This window comes from Hippoglossus hippoglossus, chromosome 14 (genome assembly GCF_009819705.1).
Source record: "Hippoglossus hippoglossus isolate fHipHip1 chromosome 14, fHipHip1.pri, whole genome shotgun sequence".
Classification (NCBI taxonomy): Eukaryota; Metazoa; Chordata; class Actinopteri; order Pleuronectiformes; family Pleuronectidae; genus Hippoglossus; species Hippoglossus hippoglossus.
Window position 1 is genome coordinate 3,453,241 of NC_047164.1, and position 23,804 is coordinate 3,477,044.

Here is a 23,804-nt window from a genome sequence, read left to right on the forward strand (position 1 = left end):
GGGTTCTGCTGAGGGCACGGAGGGCACTGCTGAGATGATGGAGGACAAACAAGTGCACTTACTCATGTAAGAGAATAAACCAGTGTAGCGGTAATGTGATATCATTACTGTGAGTTCACCTGCAACACGCAGCGCATACAGAGACTCACAGATCAGAGACAAGGCTCCATGAAAAGAAGGGAAGCGAATGTGAAGCTTCTGAGGAGACTCAACATAAAGAAGCACATATTTCAAAATGTTATTTCAATGTGTTGTAAATTACATGATGAAAACTACTGCAGCCGAACTGTAACCAACTCTCACACACACACACACACACACACACACACACACACACACACACACACACACACACACACACACACACACACACACACACACACACACACACACACACACACACACACTCTCTCACACACACACAAGCTTCGGAGGCTTCGACAGACATGCTCCATCACTTTGAATGTGGTGACGTCATGCATGGCCAAACTGCATTGTGGTCCGTGTTGCTGCGCTGTGCTTGCAGCAGAAGAACCATCCAATCAAATTGTGTCTGAACGACCGGCTAATCAGATCACAGCAATTAAAAAACAGGTCCTGTCTGACGTCAAACGTCACAATGAGCCTGGAGAGAGGAGGTAGCTGGTGAACCTGTGTTTATCTGATTTATTTCCTGTTTACCTCCCTTTAGCGTTAAACTGACAACTAGCATGGAATCTCGGGATGAAAACGAGTAGTCGCACACGTGGAAGACGCCGATAAAGTCGTGAACTTGGAAAGACAAAGAGATTTGAGAGCTTTTGGACATAAGAGCCGACGCCAATGTTTATGCGATGTTTACAAAAACACACTGCAGCAGAACTTGTACGTCACGTCCTGCTGCTCTACTCAGGCTCCGCCCCCTCGCCTGAATGTCGTGGACATTTTCACGACCCGGACAATCTCCAGCTGCGTTCTTCATATGTGAAAGGACAACTCCAGAGAATGTCCAGATGCAACTGGGTCGTTCTTGTCACACTGACCAATGAACAAGTGTTCATTTTACTAGGAAATCTAGTTTACCTCAATTATTTGATCACTAATATGGCAGTATTCGTATCCTGGATATTTCCGCTTCAATTCTGGGAGAAAGAGGAGATGCATCATCTTTATTTACAGTCTGTAGTAACTCCACAGGTTCTAACTTCCTCCTGCTGAAATCTAGTTGCTAAAACTCAATTCTTGCTGCAGCATTTTAAATCCAAAGACTGATGCAAACACATGAATATTATGGGCTATAACAACAACACCATCAGGGATAAGGACCAACAGAGTCCACAGCCACAGCTCAAGTCCCCAGCAAGAATATTATAGTGGTTTGTTGACACGGGGAAACAGGTTTTTTTTTTTTTGCTCCCCCATTAGAAATCCTGATTATAGCTGTTCACAAAACTGTATCACATCATTAACGGGCACAGCGGGCAGCAACAGATTCTGGCGGCGTCCTGGTCAGAGATCAGGGAGGAGTGTGTTCGCGTGATGCTGGTGTCGGTGGCAGCGGTGGGGGGGGAAGTGAGTGATTGAGTCTGCTTCTGCTGACAGGCTGATTACTCTCGGAGAAGTGGACAGGGAGCAGTAATGCACCAGTATACCAGAGAAGGGGAGAGACAGGGATGGAGGGAGGGAGGGAGGGGTGCGCCAGTCCGTCCCTCACCCACACACTCCTCCACCACCCCCACCGCCTCCTCCTGCATCAGGGAGGAGGGCTATCCCAGCGTTCCCATCCTCCCAGCATCGTGATCTCCTCTCTGCAGTACCTCCTCCTGTAGGCTTGGCCACGACATACATGAGTCCACACGGTTCAATTTCACCTCGTTAAGTCCGGCTCCAAAGATGATGCACATCACTCTGACTTGTTTTAAATAAATATATTGATTTTACAACCAATTATCAAAATAATTGGGATCCAAATACCGATTTATAACCATTATTCTTTCCTCTAGGGATGCAAAAAGACAGAGTTGATGTGTTCTTGTTCATTAAGTCACATTTAATCTGATTAAACAATACTTTTCTTGAGGTTCCATCAGGTAGCAGATTGTTTTGTCTCCCTCTAATGAACATTAACACCAATTAGGCTCATATTACAGTGAGAATACAAGATTAAGGCTTTGCTTCATCCTCAGGAATCTAAACTGAAGTTGACTGAGGTTGATTTTCCTGCTCAGACTGAGACACATCAGGGTTATAAATATCTAATAAACATCTGTATTGGAGGATTACTGCAGTTGTTTCACTCTAACACATCATTCTACATTGTGTGTGAGGAAACAACGACAGCGAGACTCATATTTGGGTTTAAAAAACAGCCGGTGTCAAAAGTTCTCTGCTTTTAAATCCCAGGGAATCCCCTCGTAAACACTACGAGTCTCAAGACCCCACTTGCAGAAACATAACGCCTGGCAAGTCGGGTAAATAACAAAGGGCGTCCGCTCCCCACAAGCCTATTAATGTGCGTTTATTCCCCCCCCCCCCCCCCTGGTGCGCTGCAGAACAATACACTTGTGAAATTATTAATTTATTGCTCCTCATGCAGTGGAAAGCAGACTCCAGACTCAGACACAAAGATGATGAGCTGCTGGAGGAGGAAGAAGAAGAAGAAGAAGTCCCTGCAGCTGGGAGCCAAACTTAGAAAACATCCAGGCTTCCCTGCAGGAGACAAGACTGATATCACTGATAAATCATAACCTGTCAAATGGAGGGGGGGTCACTACTGTGTACATCTCAGGTGCATATAGGGCTTTATTTTGTTATTATTTGAAAACAAGATTCAATTTCTATATATCTTCAACAATAAAAGCTCAATCTTTGCCCTGCACCTAGTGAACGTGTATTGTGATGAAGAGCAACCAGAGGCGGTGAAGCAGCAGCTGCGGCTCCGATATCAACACATATTCCGCTATTTGTGCGCAGAGTGGACGCGCACAGCTCGTTTCTCACCGGTGCAATACGGTGTCTGGATAAATATCCCCCCCCCCATCATCCCCATCCCCATCACCTCCCCCCCCCACCCCCACCCTCTCCCTCTCCTCCCCGGACTGAGGCCACATCTGAATCCACGGTCAGTCAGGGACAGGCTCTTATGTGTATTGTGGGGATTTAAGCAGCCGCTTCCTGCAGCCCCCCCATCTCCATCCTCATCTCCAGCCCCGTCTCCACATGCACCTGCCCGGGGAGACGCGCGACGAGCCGGTTACCTGGACGGAGGCCTCTCCCGTGGCAACGTGGCTCCCTCTCGGGTCCTCCTCCGGGGGTCCAGCCGGTCCGGCTCTCGCTCTCCTGGGGGGGCTGCTGGGATTCCTCACCGCTCTCTCCCTCTCTCTCTCTCCCTGGTCCGCTGGAGGAGCTCCTCTCTCTCCCCCTCTCTCTCCTCCTCTCCTCCCCTCAGCAGCGGAGTCAAGCTGCCGAGCACAACACCGGGGGGAGGAGGGGGGGAGCGGGAGTAGTGCACAGCTGATTTCAAAGTAAAATCATCATTCAATTAGTTATTTAAAAAGGTGATTACAAATTATATATTTAAAATAAAAATACATTTTGACTTGTGCTTAATTACATCCATGGTGGATCAACATCATTTTGATACTGAGCATATTAAATAATGTAAATATTGGACTTTAGTGTTAATGAAAACTATATTTGTTCACATTTAGGAACATTAATTTAGCCGAATTCTCTATTACTATTTCCTCTTCGCTGACTTTAATTAAAAATACTAACAGACAATGATAAATCACTCTTAATGCAGAAAGAAACTACAAACGTGATAAATCTCAGGCAGGTTCTGTAGACACAGTTAAAGCGGGTTTGTTTACGGGGGACATGGAAGATAATGGTGTTGTGGGAAAGTGTAAATCACGTTGAATCAAAAAAACACGTACATCGTGTCTTTAAACGCAGGTTTTCATGAGTTATGGCGGATTTTTAAACAGAAATAAGCCGAAGCTAATTAGCGTACCTTAATTGATTCTCAGTTTACATCTGTTCAGCTCACACGGTTACTTCCGCTCATGTTTCACTGATACAAGTTTCCTGTTCCTTCTTTTACAGTTTAAAAACATCCACAGAACAAGGTCCCAACTTTCCCTGAGTAAAAACAATCCTGATTTAATCCCTGTTGATGGAAGAAGATGCCCAACTGTGTTTTATTTTGAAGGTACAAATCGGAAGTGCTTTGTTCTCTGTTCAAGTGGTGGTGGTGGTGGGGGTGCTGCAGACTGAGCATGCGCAGAGCTGCTGTAATAAACAAGAGGATGAAATGTGCAGCAATTAACACAAACATCCATCTAATTAAAAGTGTTAAAACACATGAGAAGAATAAAACACTATGTTTATGTTTGAGAGATAGATTTATACAGATATCAGCAGAAATAACTGTGTCAGGAAGCTTCTTCTGGACAATACGGATGTTCTAAAGTCAAATACTTTATATTCCAGTCAAAACATTAGAGGAAAACTTGAAGAATCCAGGTCCCGACAGTAAACCCTGATGAAGGAATGAGAAGGTATTTTGTGCCTGGACCTGGATTCTTCAGGCCATTGTTTTTGGGAGACCAGTAGCGTAAAGATTATCTGGTGATTTCTGGTACAAACCTAATTTCTGAACATATTGTTTACAGAATAAAAATGTGAAGTTTTATTGTTTGAAAAGCAGAACTTGACTAAAAGTAAAAAAAAAGATTTGCGGTGCACACCTATGTTCAGGTACATCCCCACCACCTCCCTGAAGAGAAAATACTTTGTTAATAATAATAATAATAGAAATAATAATAATAATTTCACTGTGCAATTCTAGACACCTTACAATATATCCTAAATGAACATAAACCGATCCATAAAATCAGATTAGAACACACAAACACACATCAATACAACATATGTGACACAAGAAAAAGGTTAAATAGTAAAGCACAAATTTGAAATCAGTTTTATGTGGAGGTTGTTTATGTGGAGGTTGTTTATGTGGAGGTTGTGCACCTGCTGCTTGGTTCCTGCAAAGGTTTGATGTGTTGGTTTGGCACCATCTCCTGGTCAACCTCCACTGGTTTAATACTGTGCTTATATGTGTTTATGTACATTTGTTGTGTGTATTTCTTTGCTGCTATTTATGTTTGTGTCGCATACTTCACAAATGACACAGCAGCGCAAGGGGAAAATATAGTAAGCATAAAAGTATGAATAAAAATGTAGTTCCATCTCTTTATATACAGTCTATGGTTTATTTATGTATTTGTCAACAACCATTACTAACTTTAACTGTTCCTGTGAACTACAGGTTGACTTTGCTCTATAAACAGATGATAAATGATAATATACCAAAATAAATACTGTAAATTTATATACACTTCAAAAAGGTCCTTATATCTGCTTACAGTTACATTACAGTGGATTGTGATTATTTTATTTGTGTATAAAAATGCAAAATTACAAGAGGGAAGGGGTTAAAGTTAAGTCTTACCATAAAAACAATTAATCAGTGGCGGAAGTTCCCTTTAAAACATTTCCCCAAACTATAAATAAAACAGATAGTAAGACTTGTTTTCCTGAACTAGCATGAATGAGAAGCCAGCGTGTTGTTTTATAATAAGGTGCTGTTTATTTAACCATTTTATTATTCACATCTCATGGTACACTCTCCTATAAAGTTTGAATTGTAGTATTTACCATGTGTAATACTGACCTCAGCCTCTTCTCCCAGGCTTCCTGCAGAAAAGAGCTTTCACAAACATGAGCTCCCGTTTTAACTCCCAACACCACCTCTGCCTCTGGGAACGTTTGACAGAGGGAAACAGACTCTGGATTTATAGCAATATGCTCATTTCCTTTTCCACCTTGTCCTTATTTTTGTAAACCCAGGAACAGAGGCTGGACGTGGTTAAGAGTCGGAGTCTACGTCGCTGTCGGGTTCAGTCCTGCAAACTGTGAAGTGCTTATCTGGCTATTTGTACACACTGAACGTCTGGATTAAGTGCTTGATCGGTTGACCTCTGACCGCAGGGAGTCACGACAGCGTCAGGGCCTCGGCGACGCACCGACTCGTCGCCCTCGAGCGAAGAGCGCCCTGCTGTGTTCTCTCTCGGTTAAGTCGGTGCAGGTTTGACGTGGATTAAAACTGGACTGCAGGTATTTTGAGCTCCAAAGTTCCTTCCCTGTCGGCATGCCTCTAGACTTGCACAAGCGTCGAGCAGGAGTGTTGTAGCGGCCGCCCAGACGACACAACCATGGCATCAGAAACTCACCATTAACATTGAGCGGCCTCATCTGGACAGCAAAGGTAACTCCCTCCATCTAACAACACATAGAACCACTTGGTGCAGACTCCCAAATGCAACATTTGCATTCTTGTCTTTTTTTTTTTCTTTGTACAACTTTAAGGCAGGAAGTTCCACTTTTTCTTTTTTTTTAAATAGGTCTCGGTGTTAAATTCATGCCTCCCTGCACAAGTTTTTTGAATTTATTGGATTTTTTATTCTAAATAGAGGACGGGGAGCCTGGAAGTACTCTAGTGTCCATCAGGCCTGATCCACTGAAACCACAGTCGACACAAGTCATCCCGACGTGTCGTGCTAGGCCATGTAGATGAAGGTGTTTATATCGGTCTCATCCCTCTTTATGTACTTGTGATCGATCAGCCACTCGATCTGCTCCTTGATCATCTTCTTCTGTGGTAAAAACATGTTCTTTAGGATCTCCACCAGCTCCGTCTGCAGCTGGGCGTTGTTGATGCGCTTCCTCATCTTCATGATCTGGATTATCGCCTCCTGGACGCGAGAGAGCGTAAAAGACAAGTGTGGAGAAAGGGAAAACAGATGGATTACAGTGTAACCTCAAACCGCAGATGTCTGTTCAAAGTCCACGATGGGAAATGTAAGACGATAACGTTTATTCACAGTTGGGGGGGGTTTCACATAACAGCAGCGTCTTCCCCTGCACGCTGCGAGCTCGTCTCCATACCTGTGTTCTTAGTATCCTGAGCTGGACGATGCCCTCGTTCTCCTCCTCCCTCATTCGCTCCGTGGTGAGCTGCAGCCGACCAATCAGGTTGATCTTCCCCCTTTTCTGCACCTTTGAGTTTTTTCTGAAAAAATAAATGGAAAACAAAAAACACTAACTTCCTGCATCAATGCACATCTCCATCGTGTTTGACTGGAACTTGATTTTGACTTGTGTTACATCCACATTTAGACTTTACTCAGGCCAAATGTTTCTGTCTGAAAGGAGCCAAACCGAGTCGAGTCCAAGCCGGATCAGAGCATGACAGGTGTTTTATAGGTTTCTGTGTCGACTCAGCCCGTGAGCAGTCCCACAAACCACAGACTAAACCCCTTCTCTCATCTCTTTTCACAAATATCTGAATAAAAAGGAGGCATGTTGAACATACTAGCTGTGTATGGACTCAGCCTAAGAGCTGAGCTGCAATGAGACGGTCTGGTCTACCAAGGATTTCCCCTGAATTGAGGCACAGCTACTGTTCCTAACGTAGAGTTCCTTACATGAGAGAGAACTCCTGGTTGACGTAGAATAGTGTTCCTTCTGCAAAGTCTTTGGGTGACGACACCACCGGGTCGTACGACAGCACCTGCCGCTTCAGTTTGGGAAACGCCACCAGAGACTGGGAGGATTCAGAAGAATAAGATGAGTTCAGAGAGGAAGAAGGTAGAAAAGTCACAAAAACAGCATTTCAGTGAATAAAATCTGTTCAGAAACATGAACCTGCTGGTGAATTGGTGACAGACATGATGGAGCCAAACTGCCAGTTTTATATTTATCATTTGTCTTAAAACATCCGTATACCCCCCCATGTCTTTCTTTACCCAGAGAGTGCGTCGCAGCTCTGCGTCCGGCAGCTCGGTGGCTAACTTTAGGTTTTCAAAGCTGATCCTCTCCCGGGGCCTCTGGTTCCAGGCGAACAGCACGGCCAGCTGAAAGGTGGTCACCTCCAGATCGTACTGACCCACCTCGTTCTTAAATGTTATCTAGAGAAATGAGGGAGCATTATATTTAGTCCCTTTCACAGAGAGAGCCAAACGGATCAACACTAATTCAAGGAGTGGAGCTTCAAACAGGAACTTGTACAGTTGCACTCACAATGCCGTTGGACATGAGGTGATGCCAGTGCAGCTTCCTCCCACTGTGGTTCTTCTTATAGAAATCTTCTACCTCTGGTATCAAATCCTCCAGCTCCGTAGGAAGAGACACAAAAACCTTCTCGCTGCTCCTCGACCAGGCTCCGGCATTTAGGATCTTTATGTTGACGGAGTCCGCTGCGAGGGAACGTACGTGGACGTCTTCTTTACTTTAAAACACGTTTTCAACCTTAAAGTATATTATGCTGTCTATACATATATAGATGCACCGCTCACCTGGTAAAGCCAGTTTGTTGTGTTTATGCATTTCTTTGAACGATTGGTTGAGGTCTTCTGATACTTTGATGTCTTGAAACATTCTGGCGAGCTTGTTGACATAGTCAGCAGGCATTCCTACTTCCTGTTTCGGACCGATAAACAATTTACAGTTTTAATAGGCGATGATTTCATTGGTATTGCTGCTAGTCTTGTATCAATACTGTTCATATTCCATATCTATTTCTTACTGTACATATCTTGTTTATTTACATATGCACACTCTGTACTTTTACTGCTTTTTTGCACTTCTGGTTAGATGCTAAACTGCATTTCGTTGTCTCAGTACTTGTACTCTGTGCAATGACAATAAAGTTGAATCTAATCTAATCTAATTTTATGGCTTCAATCAAACAACTTTTCAGATTAGTAGAAAATAAAGTGAACAGCAAACGTCTCCACCCGTGTCCCTTACCCTGAGCCACTCCACCATGTTCTCCTCTATCTCGCTGTCCGCTGAGATGTCCAGGATGAGACGTCGGGTCAGGTGGGCTTTGTGGTAGCGCATGAACACATCTTTGTTCTGGACGTACTTCAACACCAGCAGCTTTAAAAGAGCACACAGATGGATGTAAAATATATATATATGTCATTTAAAAACAATACAACAGAACACAAGTGCTTGCTGACACGCACCACTTCCTTGAGCTTGGCTTCTATCTCTTCAGACGTGAGCTTCTTGCTCAGCGGGGTTTTCCTCAGGAGCATGTCACAGTAGTTGGCCAGCAGCTCTGGACATTTTGACTCTGGTTGAGTTTTCAGACCTACCCTGTACAAACGGGCAGAATAATAAATAATAATAAAGAGCGCAGTCAGGCATCAGAAGCTGGATCTCACACAGGGATCTCGTCTCTTACCCTTTCTGTTTCAAAGGAAGCTCTAACTTAAATATAGTGGCGTCGTTCACGACAGCTTTGTACGCCTGTGGAGAAGTTTGGAAAATAGTTAAGGATCTGACAAGCGCCTCCTACAACCACAGCATACTGGTAGTTAAAGTGGAGCTCACTTTGTCTCTGGCTGTGAGGAAGCGTGGGTCGTCCTGAAAAGCTTCTTTCACCAGTCGACTGAAGCGATTAAACAAGGTGAGCAGCTGCTCCACGTATTTCTCTGAGTCCTGCAACAAAGAACAGATGAGGAATCCAAGAGTTTAAATTCACATGCACCATTAGAAGAACAAGTTTTATTAATAGTGCTGCCTGTTGCTAAGATGTATTCTCAAAGCTAAGAAGGAGGTACTCAGCGCCTCAAGCTATGATATTAACTTTTTATTGTGTGTAACACTCACAGAGGTGATTGTCTCTGCTGAGGCCACCATATCCGCCAGGCCAGCGTTCATGATGTGATCCTCCAGGTCCTTCAGCATGGGTTCGATCCCGCTGGGCACTTTGTCCATCAGGGAGAACATCAGATGTAACTCTATGGAGCAGGAAAAAGAAATGTCTTTACTTTGAGTCAGTGTAACTGCTCAAAATACAATTACACACCAACACCAGAGACACAAAAGGCTGAATGATACTGGTCAGACATGGTGAGTTCAAATATCCCACTAGCTGAATGTTTATCGTCTTGTTTTATATTCTATAGCTTGAATTAAAAAAACAATAGATGCTAGATAATAAAAATAACCATTAGCCTGAGTCCTACAGTGGAAATCCAATACTAATGTTTCCAGGCTTGTCTCGGTGTAGCACTAAAAGTATAAACAATGTTAAATACTAAGCTTTTGTTTGGCCGCTGCATCATAAAACTAGCAGAGGACAGGCTACATTACATTTCTATGGCTGCTCTTAATCCACTGGTTGAATCAAACTGCACAACAACAGACACACACATGCACATACAAATGCAATTGCAAATAACAATGTGTGTTTAATGCAGCACAAACACAGAGCACATGATGTCTCTCGTAAAAATATTCTTAAAATCTATATTCAAAATGTTATCTTAAGAGCAATTTGTATTGTATTTTATCTTTGAATCAAGAAAAGTGTTGGGAACAAACATAATAATGCATGAGCTCATCTGTCAGACCAAGTGAGTTTTAAGAGCCTGTGATGTGTTTCTTAACTTAACGGCCATTTGAGGACAGAACCTTAAAACATAGATGTATGTATGAATGTTAATTGAATTGATGTGTTGATAAACGGGTCGAATCAGAGGCCAAATTATAATAACTCACTATAAATTGCTTTTAAAAACAACAACACTCTCCTATCCCTTTATCTTCATGATGTATATCTTACCTCCATTCCCCACTTCCAGCTTTTGTCTGACGTCTGAGGACTTCATCATGGCTAAACCCGACACATGGACCATTACACATTAAGAGGACTGATGGAAACAGACATAAATGTTCTACAAGATGCTGGACAAGAGGGTTTGGTCAGGTCTATTTCCTGGTGCAAACCTGAGCTGGCTGTGCCTTTGGTGGGAGCGGTCCTGCCGTACTCACTCTCTGTTTCATTGCGTTTGATCATGCCTGGGCACTCGGCTAAGATGGTCTCCTTGAACGACGTTACTAGAGCGTTGACGCAACACTCCATTAACTGGGAAGATGAGCAGAGGAGGAACAACTCAGGAGAAATGCACACGTTACAGTTTTTGTTTTTGAATGGCTCAAATGGATGATGTGTAGAAACTCACTGCTTGTACAGAGTTACAGTCCCGTCTCGTCTCCAGGTATCGCAGTGCACGTTTCTCCTCTTCCCTCAGCTTTGAATCAGCCTGGAGAAAACACACAGCAAAGCACACACAACACAATTATTACAACATTTACACACATTTATTTCACATAAAATCTCATCTCTATGGCCTTGGTATTCTGACTTTCTTTGGATAGAGACTTCAAAACTTTTGGATGGTTACTTAAACCAACTTCATTTACACTCAGTGTTAAAGTTTGACCTGAATATTTCTGGTCCCTGCTGCGTTTTAAAAGACTCAAGTTTCAGCCCGATGTTGTGAAATTTAACTGTGAGACAGAAGTTAACGTGAGTGAATCAGCGAAAAAAGAATCTCCAGAGCAGAAACTGTTGCCACACAAGAAATATCATATGTTTTATATTATTTACTGACCAGCAGCAGATCATTTTTATATTCTCATCTTTATGAGCTTGATTTTCCCCCATTTTTGGATCAAGACTGAATAGAAATAATGTTTATCAGCAGTCTCAGATACATATTTAATCAACAGTCGTAGTAAGAAGATAAGTAAGAACATCTCTTTCCAGGGCCTCTAAATGAAATACCGTCAATAACCTATGACTCATATTTCACTCACATATTTCATGTAGTTTTGGACGCCATTTTGCTGGAGGTAAGCGGGGGCCTGGGTTCTGTAGAAACGCTCGGTAGAATCCATGTAGGCCTTCTCAAAGTTGTCTCTGTAGATCTGCAGCTTGTCGTCGGGGTTGGAGCAAAGATTCACTGCACAGAGAAGAAACACAGGAGAGTTGACAAGAGTCCGGATCAGGAAAAAGTAAGAGAACAACGCAGAGATGTAAAATTCAACTATAAAATATTTAAAAGATCCCAGAAAATGGAAAAATGACATTGCACAACCAAATATCAGAGTGAGGTGTAACAGCTTGAAGTTACCCTGTGGAGTTTGACCACTAGTTGCTTTATGGAGAAGGGTTTTTATGTATTTATATTCTGTTTGTATCATGCATGTGCAACAGGACGTCCAGGCATGTGTGAGCAATGGCACTTTTAAAGGCTACAAGCTCGAAAACATATCTTGTGCAATAATGTTTCACAAGATAAAAACAAGGATTTGCTGTGCTTATGATTTACATGACGAGTTATTAGGCAAAAGAACAATTTAGATGTCTTTAATGCTGCAGTGCACCAAATGAAGACATGTAGATTAATCTAATAAAGTTAATTATTAAAATTATCTCAAATTATTGCACACAAAATGGTTCTTAATATCTTAAGTCAACATTAAACCAACAAAGAGAGCAAATGGAGAATGACGTTTGTCTGAATGAAAAGAGGGAGTTGACTTTATAGCGACACAGTGAGATCTCTGCTGAATGTGATTACCTAACGCTCTCATGGAACAACAGGGCCTTTCGGGGTTGGGATATGTAAACAATAAGGTAACCTGGGTTACTGTTTCTCACCGTAGGACTCACGCACTCCGATGACCAGCTGGGAGTCGAAGGCCTCTCCCAGCCTCTCAGCGTGGACCAGTTTCATAGCACTGTCTTGTAACCTGTTTTTAATGTTGGAGAAAATGGACTCGTTCCACGTGTCCAGCATCAGCTGCACAAAGAGGACAGACATGACGTTTTATTTACATGAGATGCTTCTTTAAATCACAGAGAAACATTTGTTAAAACTCTTTGTTTACTCTCTCCTGCAGCTTCTGACCTTGCGGACGATGCTGTCCTCCACGTTCGACTTCTTGTTGCTCCCTTGCTTCCCCATCAGAGTGATCTCCAGCTGGCAGAAAGGTTTGGGCAAGATGTCGCACTGCGTGAAGAACTTCCTCCATTCTACGATGTAGGCCTTCAGTAGCGCTGTGTCGTCCTGATGACTCAACACCCGCTGAGAAAGATTAAGAAACAAAGGACAGGGCTGATTACCTCCTGCAGAATGCAACTGACAGACTCACAGATATTAAGCAAGAGGAACCGCAGTATAGCAGTGAAAAGTAGTGAAAAGTGCTGGAGTGGAGATGTCTAAGTGCTAATTAAAGCACTTAGGATGTAAATGAAGTGGACACATGGGGAAATAAAGGAACACAAGGAATACAGTTAAGTCAGGAAACAGAATCATTTCACAGATGATGGGACACAACTCCCAGTTTAGTCCTGGTCTCACCGCTTGTGCTTGTTTGATGAAATCTAGGATGTCCTCTTTGAGGGCCTGGTGGATCTTAGCTGGACCTTTGTCATCCCACAGACACACAGCGTGGACGTCTCTGCGGGAAACCGAGAGGAGGCACCATGTTACCTGTCCTGGTTTTACTGGTTATCAGGTGAAAACCGCTGCATCAGAGTGAACTTACGAGAACAAGTCAAACCACTGTTGTTTGGTGACGGACTCCTGTCGTAGGAGCTTCAGTACAATGGGACGCATCTGGTCCCATTTGTCCTCGAACTGAAGGGAGCCTTTGTTCTGGAAACACACCGGAGGAAAGTGAACTCTGTTATTCAAACTGTTTATTCACAAAATAAAATAGTTAATTACAATTAAAAATCCTACTGTATGAACTTACCCTTTTTCTAACCTCTCTTTAAATATCTGCCAATTTTTAACTTGCTTAACAACAATGAAATAACACGTCAAACATATAAACAGCAGCATTTTGTATTGAGAACGGCAAAATAAAGTAAATATCTAAGTAGTACTAAACCCCGTGTACAGAATTTGTCCTGATCAATGATTAATGTGTTCATTACTCTTCTGACTGTGGTTCAGGGTTTGATTAATATGCCCATTACTCTTATTGTGAAAAATCATAGTTTTATACAACTCAAGGTGAGGAGAACAACTGTGTATTCTATTTTATTTATTAAATTACTAGATTATCATAAAAGAAGGAAAACAAGTAAATCCTTCAATGTGACAAGTTGGAATCATTGAAATTATTGCCATACATTTTCTGTCAATAAATAAGTTGACAAATAGAAACTCCTTGTCGTGATTTCTCTCTCTAAGAGTACAGTACACTTGTGGTGGTAAAACATTATTACAGACTTTTATTCCTTCTGATGAAGCTGTTCCAGAAGAGCAGCTGCTATTTCTGTACAATTAAAAATATTACAAAAAGGTGCAATCTTCCTTCTACTGCCAACAAGTACGTGCTTTAATGCCCATGCATCCATCACCCTCCCACACACATCCCACACACATATAGACGAGTTAATACTATCTGCTGCTCTGTTCCTTGGACATTGTTACAATCTGAGCAGGCACTCTCAGCCGTTGTTGCTATTTCTGAATTAAAACCCAGTACAAAGCCGTCTGCTGAGGACTGAAATAGGCCTGGCTTGTTAATGAAGGTTGATTACTGTGATTGCGGATGTTCACTCATGTGCATCAGAGCGATGCCATTTTCGTTTGCGGGCAGGGGCACAGCTAAAGAAGAAAGTAATGCCGAGGTCTACCTGCCTAAGACGCTAAAGACTTGGACCTATGGATGTTTTGATGATCCACAGGGCCCCTGAGGTGACTGGATTTCTACTGGATGGTTAATAACCAGTTAACAAACATTGTTATTGTTTGAAGAAAATCTAAATGTTCACCCATACTTGTCACAAACTTGTCCTTTGCTGTGGACTAATGTAATCAGTCTTTCTGGGGGGGGGGGGGGGGGGGGGGCTCTCAGCTCAGGGCCCCAGGGGGACTGCCTGCCTTGCCTACCCTGTTGCAACGCCCCTGGATGGAGACAGCTGACATGTGTGCTCCCATGCAGACTTTAGCTTTGTGTGTGTGCGTGTGTGTGTGTGTGTGTGTGTGTGTGTGCGTGTGTGTGTGTGTGTGTGTGTGTGTGTGTCCATCACTGGTCTCCTGCAAGGGACACTTGCAGGAGACCAGTGTTTGGTTCGCAGTGTGATTCTCTAAGAGCTGCACCCAGACTCCTGGCTGGTGTGCCACCTCCTCCTGTGCCACCTCCACCTCCTGGCGGTGTGATGTATGCCCGTAGCAGCCATACGTGCCTGCGGAGCTCCGCGTTGCTAGCGAGGCAGCAGCAGAGGATTAAATGCACAGAAAGTAGCTTGTAGCAGCTTTAGCTCGTCTCACAAGGAGCTGCACAGCTACAGACACTCACTGACAGATGATGTGAGGGTCTGTTGCTAACGTGCACACACACACCTACACACCCACAAACACACACTCTATAGTTGTAACTCAGCCTCAGGTGAAGCTAACAACACGCGTCATCAGCCCCGCCGCCTGCACCTTCACGTTGAGCTGCTTGTGTTTAGCTAGAAATCAGTGAGGTGCACTTAGCTCCTGTTAGCCGGAGGTAAGTTCACAGCTGCCCGCAGGAGGGGACGCGCGCAGCGGAGCCGCGTCCGGCTCCGCGGGGCGGCTCGCTGGCGTCGGGGCTGGACACCGAACCCACAACCCGCGGGTGACACCGGCTCCAGCCCGCGAGAACACGCGAAGAATTGAATTGAAGCGGCTCCTACCTTTAGCAAATTAGACGTCGCCATGTTCCCTCAACTTATCCTCTCGTGAAACCTCGCGAGAGCTGCGCAGCGGGCAGAGATGAAGCTTATCACACTTTAAAAAAACAAAACAGGATTTAACTTTTTATTAGTTAATCAATTTAATATGAATGAATAAAAGAGGCATTTAACACATTTGATCTTGTTTCGTTAGTATTTCTTCTCTGAGTAAAGTTTAAGTCATTTTTCTTTTCTGCGCTTGATATTTTAATTGTCTTAATCTTGACAGATAACAATATTTGTGATTGTATATGTAGAAAAAACTCAAATATCAGACGTTCTCAGTAAAACACATTATAAAGTCTAACAATATTTTGCAATAAAAAAGACAAATGTCATGAGCTGAAAACATCAAAAATCAGCCCCAAAAAACGATAACAATTTTTTTTAAATAGATGATGCCAATTTTAAACAGTAGGATTTTTTAAAACTACCCTTTATATACAAAAAAAGTTCAACTTAAATTTGATATTGTTTATTAACATATTTTTATAAAAAATTGTGTTGGTACAACTGAAAAGATGTAGACCCAAAGAAGTCATAATCTTTTAGAGTAGAAAACAAATATTTACTGAATATAAAATTAACAGGGAACATTAAAAACTATTTTAAAAAAAGCAGGCAATGAAAAATATTTTTTAAAAGCACGTATTGTTTTACCTATGTATCATCTTCCGTTCATGTCCATAATTGTGCTCACATCTCACACTGCACCACCAGTTATAGTCATATTACATGTTTGCTTGTTTACTTTTTTTATAAAGTATTTCATTAGTGTGGGGCTTTTTTAAATTGTTATACAAATGTAACCTCAGGTAGATTAAGGTGAGTATTTCGCACCGTGTTTTTGTTTCCTCACTTATACTTCTGCCAATATTCCACTGAAATCTTTGAAATCCTACTTATACAGCTTGAAGTATCCTACTGCAACATTGCTGGTCTGGGCAGAAGTACAAGTGGTGGTAACATCTACTGTGTCTTTTTTATCTATTTATACTCTTTAGCTCAGGTCTTATGACCTTTATTCCACTTTCCAGCAGAGTCTGGTAAAACTGGGAGAGCAAGAGTAAAAGGCAAACCGTGCGTAGCTGTGTGTAACACACTGGGAGCAAAGCTGGAGATAAGAAAACAATATTTCTAAAGTTTCAAGGACGGTTTTTGTTTCTCCTCATGATGTTTGTTCATTCTTTCTCCGACTGATAGGCTCGGTCAGATGCTTTCTCACACACGCGAGGGGAATAAGGAGAACACCAGCAGGTTTGGTGAACAGCACTCGGTAAACAAGGAAATACATTAATATGGCTTAAGATTTTTAGAAAAGTCGTATATTTCTACTGATCTGGTGGATTTTATTTCTCATGTTTTTAGAAATTAAGAGTTAGTGATCAATTGTGACAATTGTTTCCCACAAGAAAAGTTTGTGAGGGAAAAAAACGTCATATATTATAACTTGACATAATGGTGATTTGGTAGTTTTTAATCTCTTTTTGAGTTGTTTTGTGTATCTTTGTTATCTTTTGGGTCATTTTGAGGTAATTTTGCATCCCTTGTTCTTATTTGTGGTGGTTATCCTTATCTTTAAAGTATTTAATGCTGGTATATCAGTATTATAACTAACATTTACATGAATGTAGTTGAAAATAAATTTAAAGTAAAATAAAATTGAAATAGTGGAGTAAAATACCTTAAAAAAAACAATCAAATAAGTATGGAATTTCCGCCCATAAATACTAAGTAGAAGTCATGATAGCGCCTCCCTGTGGAGAGATGGCCGCACAGCATCTGGTCCAGTAGCAGCTCTGTCTCCAAACAAGCAGCAGATCTCAGACTCTTCTCTCCTGTGAACATTCGGTGAGTCCAACAGTTTCTTTACTTCTTGTTCTTCTAGAAGATGCTTCACTAGTGGAGGAAAAGCTTGTTGTGTTGTTTGTGTTTGTATTGTTTTGTATCTTAAAGAGTGTTCACTCTGCTCAAAGTCTGAGAAATAGAATGATTTGAACTGATTAGTTTGTTTGCTGTTTATCCCTGAAAGTGTTATTGTCTTGTTTGTTAGTTCATCTCTGGACTCTTTATTGTATCATTCAGACTTTTTCTTTTCTCACTACTTTATATTGTAATTCCTTGTGTTTACAGACGGAAATGTTTGTTAATTCAACATGAAAAGTTTCTTTGTTGTTAAAGTTGATTCAGCGTTAAAGAAACGTTTCTATATGTTGAAAAAGAGTCACTGCATCACTAAGGGTCAAGTTTTATATTGAAGTAACATGTAATAAATATGGTGTGACTGGGCCGACAGCCTGGTGTCTCTACTGAGGATTTTAAACTCTATTAGGATTTAAAGCTCAATGAGGATTGATCAACCATTGTTGAAGAAGGGGACTCTTGTATTTTACATAAAGCTTTATTTCACTGTGATGCAACTTCTCTGGATTTAGACAATACAGATACATTTTTATGAAATGAGGAAGTAAATCAGCAAGTATATCAGGAAGATATTTTTGGAGGCAAACTGCAAAGGCCTCACCTGCAAAAATAAAATGCATGAACGTTCCTGTCAGCTCTCAGCAGCCTTTGGAACAAGTTTGAATCTTTCAACTGAGGAAGCACAAACTGGCAGATCAGAATCTTCAACTTCTTCCACTGACTTCACTCAGATGTTCAACTTTAAGTTTTGAATTTAATTTATGAATGGGATTCATTTGAGTTGTTTTGTTTACAGACACATACAATTCAATACAACCACTTAAATCCTTTGACACACAAGTTATGCAAACTCCTTCTAATGCACAACATGGGTCAAAAATCACCCGTATTCATTTCCTGTGTAATTTCTTTGCAGTGTTTCTCTGCTATATCTTTAAAATAAATGTATTTAATCATTTAATATTCTACGTAGTCATTAAATATCTTGTTTTTGATCATTATTTTCTTTTTTCCTTTCTTACTTCATGAAGAAACGTAAATTTGGTATTTCTACATCACTTTTACACACATGGGACTAAAAGGACTCCTACAGTTTGTATTCACTACGGATTCATTTCATTTCATTTCACACATCTGATGCATGTGAATCTTATTTTACATGTCATTACTAGTGAGAAAGAGAAATATGTACAATACTAACCAGCTGTTGACATATTATTTTCTAGATAACTAACCATGGTTAGATCAGACCTGGTAGAACCGTTCCTCATCAGTGTGACTTACAGGATGTGTATCGTGCTGGAGATGTGTTTCCATATTTCATTAAACAAACAGTAAATTAGTGACCTTCCCTTTTAAATGGTCATCAACACCGGATCAAGTTTGACTGCTCTTCACCCAATCAGAGCCCAGGGGGCGGGGCTAAGCAGCAGGAAGTTAGGCTGATTCAGTGAGGAGGGGCTCCAGCTCCGCGTGGAGGATAAATTATTATAAAGCGTGAGAAATAATCACATCTGCAGAAATCGGTCATGACGGAAGAAGAAAAGGTTCGTGCACACGCAGGGTTTTTAATTCTTCCGATGGAGCCTCTTTGCGTTCATCTTCATCATTTGTAGAACGCGCTAATCCAAACTCCATTGGACAAAGTAAAACATTTAAATCTTTGTGGTTATTGCGGGTCATTCATTCATGTTCTAACATCATTTAACGCAGAATTCAAGTCAGTTCAGGCTAAGTTTACATTCGGCGTAAGAAGTTTTGATTTTAAATGTTAAACAGATGGTTAAACGACCCACAAAGTGCAATGGAAACACATCATGTGAGTTTAACAGCGTTAAATCAAACCGCTGTAGCCAGTTCTGAATTAACCACAAAATAAATCCAGTTCGTATGAATCATCATTTTTACTTGTAAGTTTCATTCTATAAAGAATAAAGATGTTATTATGTGAAGGTTTTGAAGTTGTCCCCAGAAGTACCTGCTCATTGTGGACCATCATTTCTGTGACAGTCATTTTTTTTGAAAGATGAAAGAAGCTTAAATAGTCACATGGCATTCCTGTGCAGATTCCGTATCTGCTCTGCTTGAATAGTCCGATGAAGACAGGAAGTGAAAAATAGCCTGTGATATCTTTCATCTCTCTGTCTCTCTGTCTCTGCAGCTTTAGGTCTCAGAGACATGGAACGACGTGAGGAGGAGAGACGGTGTGGGAAGTGGAGGGTGGCCTGTGGTCTGTACAGCTACAACCTGAGGGATGTCTTCACATGGTGAGTGTTAAAAGATATGTCATAGTAATATGAGCCATACTCCACCAGTTCTTACGCTACATTGTTATTTGTCTGATGTGTCAACTCACTGAATAAGCAGGAGATTCATTGTTTAGTCAGGAAAGAAAAAAATGTTTAGACTTTTGATATCCGATTTGAAATCTTTTAAAGCAAATATGCTTTTACCTTTTGGCTGTTGATCGAGTTACAACAAGTTATTTGAACGCATCACCCTGTGCTCTGTGATGTTTAACAGGCATTTATCACCGCTTTCTCTCATTTTATTACAAAACGATTAATTGAGTAAATAACAGCCAGATTCATCGATAGTTGCACATGTAAAGTATTTGAGTTATCGTTGTTATAGTTGGAGTCAACCAGCCTCTGTCTCAAACACTGGGTTTTAGCTCCTGTCTCTTTAAGACCTCCTTCCTGATAAAGCCCAGTCTGCTCTGATTGGCCAGCTGATCCACTCTTGTTGTGATTGGTCACAACCACTTCCAGACTTTTACATTCACAAAAACGATATTTTACACACTAGAGGAGAGAAAAAGTGAAAAAGCATCATATGTCTCCTTTAGATAAAAGAGAGTTTATCAGAGTAAATTCTGCTAAAACACATTCTCTTATTCCTGGTCAGCAATCTTTTTATTCTACTGTGACTCCAAAACAAAAACAATAATTATTACATGAAGGCCTGATGTTTTAGTTTTTAAATATCAGCTCAACACCCCTTGGATCTCCAGGCATCTCCTGAAGACCGTGCTCATGGGCCAGGTCTTGTCTCTGCTGATCTGTGGGACGGCCGTGAGCTGTCAGTACCTGGCCGACGCCGGCGTGGAGACGCCCATGCTGCAGAGTTTCCTCAACTACGCCCTGCTGCTGCTCGTCTACACCACCATCCTGCTCACACGCAAAGGTCAGGACCCCCGATCAGTATTCAGTAACTGATCACAAGTCTCACCAGGTTTAATAAAATTACAATTTAAGTCACCCTGAGTCACAACAATCATAAAACATATCTTTGTAGGATGGTTTAATGTTGCTGTGGTTAAACATTTATTGAACTAGGAATAAAAACCCTATTTGAATCCATGAAACTCAAGGTCGATCCCAGTTTACTATGACATGGCTCCTCTGTAGCTGAAGCATTTTTTAAATCAGATCACATGACACAATTATCCAATTATAAAGGGGCTTAAGAGAACAAGAGAGCTTGTCATCGTGAAGTATTTGAAACATTCCTCTTCTCTTCACCAGGCACAGCTCTACACTTTAAGCTTTTCTCACTTAATAAGACATGAATGTGTGGAAAACTTTTTTTGATGGACCAAAATGAAAATGTTTCACCTTCGCTCTCTCTCCTACTCTGAAGTAAACCTCTCTAACTCCTGCAGGTGAAAGAAACATCTTACACATTTTAAAAACCAAGTGGTGGAAGTATTTTGTGATGGGTCTGGCAGATGTGGAGGCCAACTATGCAGTTGTGAAGGCGTACCAGTACACCACCCTGACGAGTATCCAGGTGGGAGGAAACTGTCACACTGGACTCATCACTTTGTCTTGACTTGTTTATTAAACCATTCTCATAAACGGTGGATATTTCCCATCATCCCTGGCTTTCTGAACACAACTCTGTTTAGAATTCTTCATATTTTAAAAGTTTCCCTGTTGTCGTTGTGTGTTTCAGCTGCTGGACTGCTTTGTGATCCCGGTGCTGATGCTGCTCTCCTGGTTCTTGCTGAAGACGCGCTACAGGCTGGTCCACTTTGTAGCCGTGTCGGTGTGTTTGTTGGGGGTGGGGGCCATGGTGGGGGCGGACATTCAGGCCGGAAGAGACCAAGGATCCAGTAAGAACACTTATATTTGTTATATTAATGTGTATAGGCTGTGTAGCAGTGACTTGTTCTGCAGTATCTGATTATTTAAACCATAAAATTGTGTGTTATTCGCTTCACAAAATGGCCTTAACATCTGTGGAGGTCACACACAAATTGACAAGAAGTCATCTTATCTTTAAAAGACCAGGTTGTTATGGAACAAAATGTCCTCTCCACGTTCCAAAGCTTCCATCACGGGTCCCATAGAGAAAAAATATGAACCACCTTTATCTTCCCTCTTGTGTCTGTGCAGCCCGTGACGTGGTGCTGGGTGACGGTCTGGTTCTCGTCAGTGCCGTCCTCTATGCGGTGTCCAACGTGTGTCAAGAGCACACGGTGAAGAACTTGAGCCGGATCGAGTTCCTGGGCATGATGGGTCTGTTTGGGACCCTCATCAGCGGCATTCAGCTGTAAGTTACTGATACGATCCTGTGTATTTAACTTTGTGACCAGTGACTCAGTTACTCAACACGATTGTGACCTTGTGCAAAAAGGATTCTTTACCACATTGTCCGTTCTGAGTGGCCACGTAATCTTAGAAAGCTGAATCTGAGAATGCATCTTTCTAAAAAGTTCCCATTTTTACTTACCTTTTATGTTTCTTGACTTTTCAGAGTTGTACTGGAAATTCCTGCAGTAGGAGCAATAAAGTGGGACCTTCGTATCTGTAAGTGAAGCGTGTGTCTTTGTTAAATTAGTGTCTTTGATAGTTGATGATTGCCACTGGAGTTTTTCTGCTTTTCAGTCGTCACTGTCTAACTCCTTTCCTTGTGATGTGCAGCCGTCCTGTTTGCAGTCTACGCCCTGTGCATGTACGCCCTGTACAGCTTCATGCCTGTGGTGGTGAAGATGACCAGCGCTACTGCCGTCAACCTGTCTCTGCTCACCGCCGACCTCTTCAGCCTCTTCTGTGGCCTCTTTCTCTTCCACTACAAAGTGAGTCTCATTACAAAGCATCACTGTGTTGCTGTCAGGTATTTATTCATGTTCAATGAGCTTCAGAACTTTTTTGTTGTTTTGAAAACTGCTTAAAAAACCTTTTTTTATTGTTGTCACATTGACTAGACTTGTTATCTACTGTAGTTATTGTGTATAATAAAATTTTGAGGAACTGTGGAACATGACCAAAGAAAAATCGGATAAAGAAGGGAAGGTTAACGCTGTATTTCAACAAGTTAAAGGAAGTGGAAGAAATATTCCAGCACCCAATGATCCAGAGCTGCTCCAAAATTAAATGGTTCAGATGAATACTTGGATGAAAGATGATGAATGAACACTTAAAATACATGATTTTGAAGAATCTCAAATGGCACAGATTGTGTCAAATGGCCAATTTGAAGATGATGCCTAAACATAGCTCCACCAAAACATCTCTAACTTTGCTCTGCTTTATTTTATTAGAGTAATTGTCACAGATAATGTTCAGATGTTGTGCTTTGGTAACGTTTCTATCTGCTGTCTCATCCACAGTTTTCACTCCTGTACATCATCTCGTTCGTCGTCATCACTGTGGGTTTTATCATGTTCAACGCGGCTCCCACGTACACGGCTCTACCTGAGGACGACCCCGCGGATCAGCCCGCTGAGAGCCCCTCCGACCAGCTGCTGGCATCCGACACAGACTCTGAGAGGAACGAGACGATCACCGCCGTCGCTGCACTATGACGCAAACTGACTGACGACAGAACAAGGGCTTTTACTTTGGAAGACAAACGCAGCTAGACTGCAACACTGAGATGTGTCAGAGTGAAGAGATTATTTTTATACCATTGCTCAGTGGGCGAGTGGACAAACATCGGCTCTAACGTTTAGATTATTACACAAGTGCACGTTTTCTTGTACTTCAGACATCGCATGTCTTCCACTGCAGTTACCATTGGCACATTATGAATTGTTATTTATGCTGTTTTATAGATCATCTGTTACTGCACTCCTAGTGGACGTGTTAAACACAACCACTATGTCTGGTCACTGGTATTTTTTGTCTCCAAACTGATCAGTTATTTGTCTTGTTTCTCCATTTTTTTAATTAATATATTTGATATTATATTTGATTGGTTGAAGACCCAGCCTCACTCCAAAGCTGATAAACCTTTTGACTCGATCAGG

General features: G+C 41.7%; 3 protein-coding genes across 8 annotated transcripts in view; 1 reads left to right on the forward strand and 2 right to left on the reverse strand.

Moving 5' to 3' along the window:
* The window catches only part of capn5b (calpain 5b), a 29,935-nt gene extending 26,513 nt beyond the window's left edge, over positions 1 to 3,422 (reverse strand). For both annotated transcript variants that reach the window (XM_034607705.1, XM_034607706.1), the window contains exon 1: positions 3,237 to 3,422. The gene's annotated coding sequence lies outside the window, so the exon portion shown is untranslated. The remainder of the gene's footprint in view (positions 1 to 3,236) is intronic.
* A 2,190-nt stretch (positions 3,423 to 5,612) lies between these two features.
* cul5b (cullin 5b) lies at positions 5,613 to 15,661 on the reverse strand. 4 transcript variants are annotated; one of them, XM_034606402.1, is made up of 20 exons: positions 15,587 to 15,661; positions 13,456 to 13,565; positions 13,269 to 13,368; positions 12,816 to 12,992; positions 12,566 to 12,707; positions 11,719 to 11,864; positions 11,082 to 11,162; positions 10,846 to 10,984; positions 10,682 to 10,732; positions 9,724 to 9,854; positions 9,445 to 9,552; positions 9,296 to 9,360; positions 9,075 to 9,207; positions 8,854 to 8,985; positions 8,400 to 8,523; positions 8,125 to 8,324; positions 7,851 to 8,012; positions 7,530 to 7,648; positions 6,991 to 7,114; positions 5,613 to 6,797 (listed from the first exon to the last, which is right to left on the reverse strand). In XM_034606402.1, exons 1-20 carry the CDS (start codon positions 15,608 to 15,610, stop codon positions 6,603 to 6,605), a joined length of 2,463 nt encoding a protein of 820 aa, XP_034462293.1. In that variant the 5' UTR covers positions 15,611 to 15,661; the 3' UTR covers positions 5,613 to 6,602. The 4 variants fall into 4 exon arrangements, with proteins under 4 accessions (XP_034462293.1, XP_034462296.1, XP_034462294.1 ...); XM_034606403.1 differs by having other exon boundaries at positions 6,510 to 6,797; positions 8,125 to 8,300; positions 15,587 to 15,654; XM_034606405.1 differs by lacking the exon at positions 10,682 to 10,732 and having other exon boundaries at positions 15,587 to 15,641.
* A 1,002-nt stretch (positions 15,662 to 16,663) lies between these two features.
* Positions 16,664 to 23,791, forward strand: LOC117774189 (solute carrier family 35 member F2-like). Of its 2 annotated transcripts, none has more exons than XM_034606407.1 (9): positions 16,664 to 17,476; positions 19,710 to 19,815; positions 20,562 to 20,734; positions 21,213 to 21,340; positions 21,506 to 21,665; positions 21,949 to 22,105; positions 22,310 to 22,362; positions 22,477 to 22,631; positions 23,166 to 23,791. In XM_034606407.1, the coding sequence occupies exons 2-9, from the start codon at positions 19,727 to 19,729 to the stop codon at positions 23,358 to 23,360; spliced, it is 1,110 nt and encodes a 369-aa protein (XP_034462298.1). In that variant the 5' UTR covers positions 16,664 to 17,476; positions 19,710 to 19,726; the 3' UTR covers positions 23,361 to 23,791. The 2 variants fall into 2 exon arrangements, with proteins under 2 accessions (XP_034462298.1, XP_034462299.1); XM_034606408.1 differs by lacking the exon at positions 16,664 to 17,476 and adding an exon at positions 18,939 to 19,095.
* The last annotated feature ends 13 nt before the right edge of the window (positions 23,792 to 23,804 follow it).

Excerpts from the sequence above, each read along its gene's own strand:
- LOC117774189 (XM_034606407.1), top strand. The coding sequence starts at position 19,727 with ATGGAACGACGTGAGGAGGAGAGACGGTGTGGGAAGTGGAGGGTGGCC. Across the intron at positions 19,816-20,561 it reads CTGAGGGATGTCTTCACATG|GCATCTCCTGAAGACCGTGC; the intron begins GTGAGTGTTAAA and ends TTGGATCTCCAG. Across the intron at positions 22,363-22,476 it reads AAAGTGGGACCTTCGTATCT|CCGTCCTGTTTGCAGTCTAC; the intron begins GTAAGTGAAGCG and ends TGTGATGTGCAG.
- cul5b (XM_034606402.1), bottom strand. The coding sequence starts at position 15,610 with ATGGCGACGTCTAATTTGCTAAAG. Across the intron at positions 12,993-13,268 it reads TCATCAAACAAGCACAAGCG|CGGGTGTTGAGTCATCAGGA; the intron begins GTGAGACCAGGA and ends AATCTTTCTCAG. Across the intron at positions 7,649-7,850 it reads AGCTGCGACGCACTCTCTGG|TCTCTGGTGGCGTTTCCCAA; the intron begins GTAAAGAAAGAC and ends GAATCCTCCCAG.